At 36.1% G+C, this 9,899-nt stretch overlaps 1 protein-coding gene across 2 annotated transcripts in view; it reads right to left on the bottom strand.

Annotated features, from left to right (window-relative positions):
* Positions 1-2,439: 2,439 nt before the first annotated feature.
* CDH7 (cadherin 7) overlaps positions 2,440-9,899 on the bottom strand; it is a 116,472-nt gene continuing 109,012 nt past the window's right edge. For both annotated transcript variants that reach the window (XM_079109520.1, XM_079109521.1), the window contains exon 12: positions 2,440-3,008. In XM_079109520.1, the coding sequence (XP_078965646.1) occupies positions 2,515-3,008 (494 nt within the window). In that variant the 3' untranslated portion in view covers positions 2,440-2,514. The remainder of the gene's footprint in view (positions 3,009-9,899) is intronic.

The raw sequence follows: 9,899 nt of genomic DNA, 5'->3' as shown, positions 1-9,899 counted from the left end.
TTTGTTTTTAAAACAAAGCTTGTCTTTCAAGTTTATGTCAGATAATCTTATGTGGCATTACATTTTAGAAGAAAAAGAAAAGCTAAACAAATTTACCACCATTACAATTAAGCTTTGAGCTCTTCATATAAATTCTATCAATATGAAGGACTTTGCTTTCAGCTATCTCAAACAATTTCTAAAAATAGTATTGAACCAACTTCAGTAATGTATTGATACATTTGTATACATATACAGTAATTGCATATATGTAATAATTTTCAATCATCATTTCAATTTTAACTTTTTTCAATCTATTACTGGTAAATATGAAAAAAATTACAGGAAAAATATGCCTATTTTAAAAGGAGAGAAGGCATGGTGCATAACGTGATGTTCCTCTTCTAAAATATGTACAAACCTTCATTCAGTGATAAGTGGTACAAGCAGCAGTTTTAACACCATCATCCAAAATACTAAACTATCTTATCTTCTTGTAGACAACAAGGGGGATCATTACAAAACTGTTTTCTCAGCACTTTGTTGATTTCACATACATATAATTCCTGTATCACACTCTGATTTTATTGGACTATGTATTTTTATTTGAAAACTTCACACGTGTAAATAAAAGTTATCAACAGTATCTTTAACTCCCTTATGGATCTGTTTTAGATATATGTATATTAATATAGCAAGAAGCTTATCTATCTAGTGAATAAACAATATCTAAAAACCCTTACTCAAATTAAAGGACTGTTTGCAGATAATCAAATTTATTGTATCATTTGTTTTTATGAAGCTGAAGGCCACTTTCATATACGTCATTTCTGAATGTGGACTGCAGGTTTACAGAATCCTACATAGTTTCTCTTTATGTAATCAACGTAGTAATATTCTGGGTTCCAGTGTCTGCTTTCAGAAAGAAGCACTTTTATAACACGATTTCCTACACAGTATTCACTATCTGTAAATTTATTAGGAAGCGGACATTAGATTATTTTTAAAATGAGAAGGTAAGGAAAAAAAATCCATTCTCACTTGGTTATATGCACATTAAACTAGTATTAATCTAGGAAAAATAAGTAGAAATATTATTTTGGTTAAAAAAGTCTTCTTATTTTGAGACATTTATCTCAAACTTAAATACATGTGATTACTTACAATTGCCCTCTTCATTTGGCACATCTAAACCACTAGAGAAGACATATCATTTAGTTCTTAAGGAACACATTTGCATCATAATTTAAAGATGGACTTGAAATCGATAATGCTATATTGTTTAAAATATATTTAAAAATTCAGTCTTTTACTGAAAATGGTACAGCAAAAGAGGTTGATAAACTGATTCTTGAAAGTCTTTGGAGCATATAGAACTCATGACCTTGGAAAATAAACCTTGCATCAAAGAAAATCTCGATTCTCTCTGAAATCTGTCTAAAATACAAATATTTTATTCCACTGTTTTGTACATTCTAATGGCTCAGAAGAACAATTTGTATGTCCTTTTGCTGTGCTCCTCTTTGAGATGTGAACTAGAAGGGGGCTCAACTGCTGTACTATTAATTCTCCATTTCCATGCTTCATCTCATGTAGCTCAGACAGGAGAAAAACCAGTATGTTCTGATGAGTTTAAAACTATGAGGCAGCTAAGATGGACCTGAATTTAGTGGAGATTGGTGCTCCAAAATAAACATAACACCATGTGTCAAATAAAAAACAAAAGATAATCTCCTGTACAAATCAGAAGAGATAATAAAAATCAACGAATAGACAGCAACTTTTTTTTAATCATACCTACACAAGCATCTCAAGACTCTGGCAAACTTGAAGAACTATTTACCTTTTTCTTATTTGAAACACTTCACAATTTATTGGCTCAACAACAGTTTATGTTGCCTTAAATAAAATTTCAGTGGCCATTATTTGAGGGTTTTCCTTTGGGAAAGATATTCTGAGAATTTGTATATTGCTAAATAAAATATTTTTGCTAACCAACAGCAATAAAATTCTGTTGAATTCTATCTTATGGAAAGCTAGAAAGCATCGCTGTGAATTAAATTTGTCCCAGGATTTTGATACACAAGGAGTTCCAGGATTTCTCAATGGCACGTCACGTTCTACTCCTCTGGCTGGCAGTACCAAGAAGGTACGCACAGGGCTATTACTAGCTCACTGACAACACGGGGCACCGCTTACTCATAGAGGTTAGGTGCCTCTGCAGGTATATGAGAGTTGCTATCTATTCACAAACCACTGAGCATTTCTTTTTATCAAAAACAAAAATGAAAAAAAAAAAACCTTCAAATGCTCAGAGTCTGTGGTCAGTGCAGTCCCTTGGATAAGTCTAAGGAAGGTATGCTTCACCAAGGCAGAAAATCTTAAGCAGTTAAAAATGGAGAAATATTTACAACCATTTTTCTCCCACTAGTGGAGTCCTTGCTTTCTGAATGTAGTGTCTTTTTAATTTTTTTTTTTTTTTTTTTTTTTTTTTTGCTCTTTTTCTTCCGTATATTTCAAGTGAAGGTTCCAAGGCTATGAGTACAAACTCTCTTGGCCAGTTCCATACATGTCCGCCAGGCGTTTAAAGCGAGGTCCCCAGTCACTTAGGTAGTCATAATTCTGATCAGAGTTTGAGCTGATGGAATCCAAAGAGCTGAGTGACTCAGCCACTGAGCCGTTCCCTTCAAATGCATAAGTCTGCAGAGAATCATACGGGGGAGCGCCCGGATCAACATCAGCTTCTTTCAGTCTCTCCCAAATAAATTCCCGAAAAATAACGTTATCTGGGATGCTCTTAAAAGTCGGTCGACTCAAAAACTGAATTTCTGGAGTCACATCCCTGCGGGTCTTGGTGTCACGGATGACATTGAGGTTCCTCAGTGCAGCCATGTCAAAAGCCTCCGTGTCTTCCTCTCCCCCACCCTCATCATCGTATCTGACAATATTTTCTCTAATATCTCTCTCTTCATCAAAAATGAGGGGCTCTTTTTTCCGTCTTCTCATGGTGACGATAAGGAGGATCAGCACTGCAACGGGGAGACAGCAAAGGGAGAATTTCAACCAGTTGCACAACCGTCTCTCGTGGGGACATTGGGCCTGTGATGGTGACTCAGATTGCCTGCCTTCAGGGGGAAATGAATTGGCCTCCTCCTTACCTGGGAAGTCACAGCATGTGATGTGCTAAAATTGCTAAAATGGCTTTAAAATAGAACACTTTCAGACATCAAGAAACCCTTTTGCACACCTGTTCAGGATTGATGTCTTGCCCCAGCCTCCAAAATGTTTGACAGAACAAATTGAAGGGCCAATTCAGGATAAATATAATAATTTCAAAGCCATGCAACATGAAGGGATTTTTTTTGAACTTCTTAATTACTGGAAAGGCACAGTGACATTCATAAATGTTTTGTGTCTAATTTAACAACTGTAATTTCAGGAGGAAATGGATTACAGTATTTGGTCAGGTTCTTTGAAGAAATGCCTAGTCCTTGTCTATGAAATTCAGCTATTAAATAAAATCCAGCATGTCAGGCTGTATACAAAGATTAAAAGCTTCCCAATAATAAACTGAATCCCACTTTCATGTATGAAATACTGAAGTTGGACTTTGTGCATTATACCTAGAGACCGAATACAGGTTGTAGATTTTCAGCATCAGCCAAATACAGGTTTAGGAAATAAATTGCCCCTTCAATGTTGAACAATTTTCTTCTTATATGAAAAATTAATATTATATTAAATCATCAAGCATGTGACTACAGGGGAAAGCAAAGGAAATAACTGCACTGGATGTTCTTTTACCTTAAACAAACTGAATATGGTGCATATTTTTTTATTAGTATAAAATGAAAAGATGAAGCCTTCTCTGGCTATGATTGATAAAATGCTTCCAGAACTAAGAATATGTTAGATTTCATGGCTCCTTGAATTAAGTTAAAATTACGTAGAAAACATGTTCTTGAACTTTGGGATTCAAAACTATTTAAAAAAATGTAATGAATTATCTTTAATTATCTAAAAATACAATACATTATAACAATTTCTATTGCATTGGCTGAACTATTTTTTGCAAGATCTAGGAAGCCCAAAATCTACACGAAGTGGATTATTATTTGGGCACATTACTCAGCTTATTTTTAAAAGGGGGCTTGAAGATTGAGGATGAGGCTCACTGGCATAGAGCACTTGCCTCTCATGTGTGCGAGGCCCTGGGTTTAATTCCCAGGAGCACTAAATAAAAAAAGCAAACAAAAGGGAGTTGGGAACATTTATTCTTAAAGTAGTTCATAAAATTTATACTTTAGCATCAGGGATGCATTTGAAAATAAAAATATAAAACCAAGAAAGGCACGCATGCAATCCAGTAACACCACATGCAGTAACTAAGAATGAGGCACACTTCATCCTCCACTTCATCCTCCAGCACAGTCTACACGCACAAGTGAAAAAGCTAAGTACTTTTTAAATTTTCAATAAAATGAACTCATTTGCATCAATTAAAATCACATATGTTCTTAAGTGTTCATCTGCTACCTGCTTTTCTATCAACAGGAATGTGACTGATGAAGTTTTTATTGAGGTTCTTTGGAAATACTTGTAAAAAACTAATATTTTTCAGGTATCACTTTCCTTTCCTTCCCCTGGGCCTTGGCCTGTTGTTCATATATTGTGCACTTTGTAGACCACAGTATGCAATTCAGAAATTGAGAAGCATTTCTGAGTTTCTCTGGGCCCCTTCTCATGTTGCCATGACACATCTGTAGGCTTATTCCCTTCTGGGCTCTGATTTACCACATTTGAAGCCTCTCAGCAGGCTTCACAGAAGGGCAGATATGTAGTTCAAAAGGTATTGCTTGAGTATCTGTTCCCCCAAAAAGTCTGGCTCTCACCTATGTTTCTACCGTGTGCATTGTCCCCTCTTGTCTACTGAGAATTGTCATTTCTACCACCCCAGAGCCTGGGATAAAAGCCAAGCCGTACGCATGTCAGCTGGGGCAAGTAACTAAAGCTAACCGATCTTAGCTATATGTCACAGCTCATGGGGTGAATGAGAGAGAGAAAGAGACTCAGAAATAATAGGAGCAGAGGTAGCAGAGCGCCAGGCACTGGCAGGTGTGCACAGAGCAGGTCCCATTCTCCAACTCTGGCCTGTCAAGAGCATTAATTCAAATTTCCAGGCAAACATAGGGTGGAAATATTGTGTTTTCCTTTAAGGAAAAGCAAAGAACAAGCTTAGATACTGGGCAAAGTAGGAGGTATTCCAATCATATGGCTAGGCATGTGTACTAAAGGTCAGTGGGAGACAGAAAAGCTGGGGAGGTAGGAAAGGAAGGTCGGCCTGCAGGGCATGCTATTCAGCTTTGGCACAATTCCCTTGGGTATTTTCCCCTTTGATTGTTTTCTTAGACACAGGAAACAGGCTGTCTGCAGCCATGTTGGTCTGCAATTCCTATAACACTATAGACGTATTAGTACTTTCATAGATGGTAATTGACAAGCCAAGCCCCTAAGGACTCCAACAAGAGCACAAATGGAAATTGTCACTCAAGGAAAGGCAGGCCAGTAAGTGTTAAGACCCACGGTTGAGCAAAATAATTGTGTGAGAGTTATAGGCCACTTTGGTTTATGAATCTTTTCACATAGTTCCCTCAGAATAGAAGTAATTATAATAGAAAGAAAGTGAGACCGAGTGAGACTTCCTAGTGAGAAGCCACAGAGGGAAGCAGGAGCGGGGAGGGGTGTGAGCAGGGGCAGAAATGGCTGGAGAGGGGAGGCGGGTGAGCATGAGGACGCTGCCACAGGACCAGACAGCAAAGCAGCCAGGAGCAGAGGGGTGTTATGGGTGGCTGAGCCCAAGTACCGGAAAGGACGCGGACAGGGAGAGAGTCTTGTGACAACGACACTCTTCAAACGTAGTTTCACACCCAAGTAGGCAGAACGGTCCAAAAATCTCATTATCGTGATTATAGTGAATCTTGGCATCAAACGCATTCATCAGTTATTGACATCTTGTGCTCTACTGATAAACTTGCCACTGCCACTCAACGCTTTAGCGGGACAGAAGTCAGAGAGCAGTCCTGGGGGCATCGGCCACAGGTGCAGGATGCACGAGATGTTAATACTTTATAGTGTTTTCCTTATCCCCCATCTTGCAGGAAGCTAAGAAAAGATGTGAAGTGTTCTGGAAGGTTAGATAATTTAACATGTCAATGACTTGGGAGAATATTAATTTCTTGAGCACATATAAAAATAAATTTTAACTTTTATAAAGAACAAGTATTAACAGCTCTTCAGGGACTATGGAGATAATCCCTTTATTAAGAAGGATATTTTCTGCCTATATAAGCACAAGATTATACATGTTAAGAGTTTTATCAGTTATCTTTTTGTGTTATGGAACACATTTCTGAGTGAAGACAGAAGAAAAGATTTAGGTCTACTTGAAATCTAGCCAGGTGAAACACTGTGTTGGATGTTCATGAATTTATACTTCCATCTAACTAAATTCTGTTAACCATTTATTATAATCACTAAGAATAATGATATCCTAGCAGCTTGGGGGGCTGAGGCAGGAGGATCGTGAATTCAAAAGCCAGTCTCAGCAATGGCAAGGTACTAAGCAATTCAGTGAGACACCCCTGCCTCTAAATAAAATACAAAATAGGGCTGGGGATGTGGCTCAGTGGTCAAATGCCCCTGAGTTTAATCCCCAATACCAAAATAATAATAATAATAATAATCATAAGCAAAAATCAGATATAACACATCTCCTAGTGAACTTTACAATTCACTGGGGGTAGACAGTAATCAAATAATAAGAATAAACTTAAAGTAGAACTGTGATAATTATTCCAAAACAAGAAAATATGATCTTATAATAAACAAATTAATTAATTAAATTCACAAGACACTGAAGTTACAGATTGTTGTTACAGAGTGCTCCTGACATTAAACATTTTGTATATTAAAAATAAATTTTAAGCCAGGTTGCATGCTTGTAATCCCAGTGACTCAGGAGACTGAGGCAGGAGGATTCCAAGTTCCTTGACAGCTGAAGCAACATAGCAAGGCCTTAAGAAATCCTGACTCAAAATAGAAAATTAAAAAAAGGTCTGGGGTTAAGCATCCCTGGGTGAAGCACCCCTGAGTTCAATCCCTGGTATATGTAAGTATGTATGAATAAATAAAAGAATAGATAAATAAATAAATAAAACCATGAAAACAGTTACTATGCTAATTTATATGGCAATAGAAAATATGTTAGGAAGATATGCTATGTATTAGACAGTGATTATGTCTGTCCAGGATGCTCAAGGATGGCACTTGAATTATAAATTGAAAGATAAGCCAGCCTCCTCACCAATCCACCTTCTTCTCCTTGGTCTCTGTGACAATCATACTTTCTTATAAAAGAGTTGTCTGAATTTTCACTGTTGGACATGGTAGTCACCAACCACAAGTGGCTAATCAGCATTTGAGATGTGATTATTCTGATTTGAGATTTTCACTTGGCATAAAATAAATATGGAGTGTTGAAGCCTTGAGTTTTTTTTAAGTAAAATATTGATAATTTTTATAGATTTATGTTAAGCGACAATTATTGGGAGATAATGTACTAAAATATATTGTCAGCATCTATTTCAACTGTTTCTTTTTTATTTTTGCTAAAGAAGTTACTTGAAAATTTAAAATTATACATGTGATTCATACTGATGATTCAAAGTAAATTTAATTTAAATGGCTAATCTAAACAAAATGATTCAGGAATACTAGAAAAATATTAATTTCATCTGTTCCTAAGATATTCTCTAAATTTTTGTTGCCAAGTCAAAACAAAAAAATTCAGTCAAAACAAAAAATCCATTTCTGTACTTAAAAGACAGACAAGAAAAATTAACCTAATTTAAATGAAAAATCTGCATAGTCTGTGTACAAGTTCAAAAATTTATTATAAAAAGTTATCCACATCAATGTCCAAGGACAGTTTTTAGCCTTTCAATAACTATTCTTTTTTAATTCTTCTTTCTCCTTTGATTCTGTTGATTTATACACAAATTACTAAAAATTTGTCATACTTTTGCCATTGGGCACTAATTAAATTTTAATAGTTTTATTAACCTCGTGTTGAATGTGAATTTTATTGGCAGCAGATCAGAAACAACCACGAGGAAGAGAGGTCCCACTGTTACTCTCTTCATGACCAATTCAAACCCTCTCAGTTCTCCCCATGTGTACTCTGCACCCTCATCAAAAGAGAGAGACCACTGACTGGTGACAGTTTCCTGAGATATTCAAACCAATAGTTTCATTTTCTCTATACTCAGTTGTATGAGTTTTGATTGGTTCCAAAGCTAGCCTCTTCCATATCCATACTTTCTTCTATCCTAATTGCTCTTAAGCCAGAACAATCTGGGTTTTCCTTGTTTTTACCTGGGGACTAGAGTGACCCATGCCTTTCAGGTTTTACCATGTCCAAGGGTGTCTCTGAGCCCTTTATTTTCTTGGCATACCTGTTCTATTTGATCAGAACTTCATGCAAGAAACTCAGTGTGGGTCATCCATCTTGGACTCACTCAATAGAATGATAGGTCCCAAGCACCCCGTATAAAAGGAAAAAAAGAGATATTTTACTCTTTGCTCCTCAACTGTAGTTGAATTTGAGGAGTCTCTTCAAGTTCTGTACTTGGTTTCTTGCCCTTTCACTCCATGTCCTTCCTATATGAGCTCGACAAAACCCAAGACCCTATCACCCATTGTATGGAACGTACTCCTGTCTCTGATGTCTGACACTCCCCATATATCTTTCTGAATAACCAGACCATATTTTAAACTAACTCCTCACAATTTTTATTGGTAATGAAGATATAGGAATTTATCAAAATGAAATAAATTTTAAAATATTGTAATTAGTGTTTTTTATTTGTTACTACGGCTACTTTTACTAATGCAATTTTCTGCCCAAATTTCTCTCGCTCATATTTTTCAAAGTTTCTAGGCTGAAACTCATTAATTTACCTCTAATTTCTTTCACAACTTGTCCTCTTTTCTCAAGTAAGGGAATAACAAAAACAGAAATTGCCAGTTCATCTTTAACTTCTTCACTTCCTCCTTCTTTTCAACACTTACTCATTCCATTCCCATCTCCAGTGCTAACATATCAGGGCCCATGGAATACAACTCAAATTCCTTCCCTAAGTCACTGCCCTTGTCTATCACTAAAGACCCTTAGCTGCTTTCAATTCCAAATTTTCCATTGACTGTGTGTTGTATTTATAGTGTTTAAACACATAGTAAGTACTATTTTTATTAAATAATTATTCTGTATTGTGAACTTATATAATATAGTTCCTGTTCATTTGGATCTTATAAACGTTGTACAGAAATAAAAGTAAACTGTAGTATCAATTCACATATGATTGCAATGACCCCTATTCATTTATCTACTTTATCAGATATTACTCTATTGTATCTATTGGGTAGTAGCATAATGAATAATAGAAATACTGATCTTCTCTAGAGGGTCTTATTGTACTAATCAAAGGTTGTAAAATATCAATTGTGATAAGCGATACCCATGGGCTCATTAAAAGCTATTTTGTCTTCTAATTGCCCTATGCTCCCACTGGAGAATATACTGTTTGAGAGAAAGAGGGAGAAAGAGAAATAAAGATGGAGATCACTATTCCCAAGATGCTTTTTAATTTGAGCAAAGCAAATAAACATGTACTTATAAACTGTGATGTGTACTATAAAAGAAACAGGTGTTAGGACAGAGAATAGTGAGTGTGAAGATTACTTAATTTTATCATGGTGGTGAAGCCATTACTCTCCAGAAAACAGTGATGCTGGGGCATATGAACTTGAAGGAACGTAGGAAGAAAGTTCCGGGAAAAGGATGCTATGTTTGAAAATAATGG

Source organism: Sciurus vulgaris (assembly GCF_902686455.1).
Source record: "Sciurus vulgaris genome assembly, chromosome: 13".
Lineage (NCBI taxonomy): Eukaryota > Metazoa > Chordata > Mammalia > Rodentia > Sciuridae > Sciurus > Sciurus vulgaris.
The sequence above is the reverse complement of the archived record's forward strand: the minus strand, read 5'-3'. Positions and strand labels throughout refer to the sequence as shown.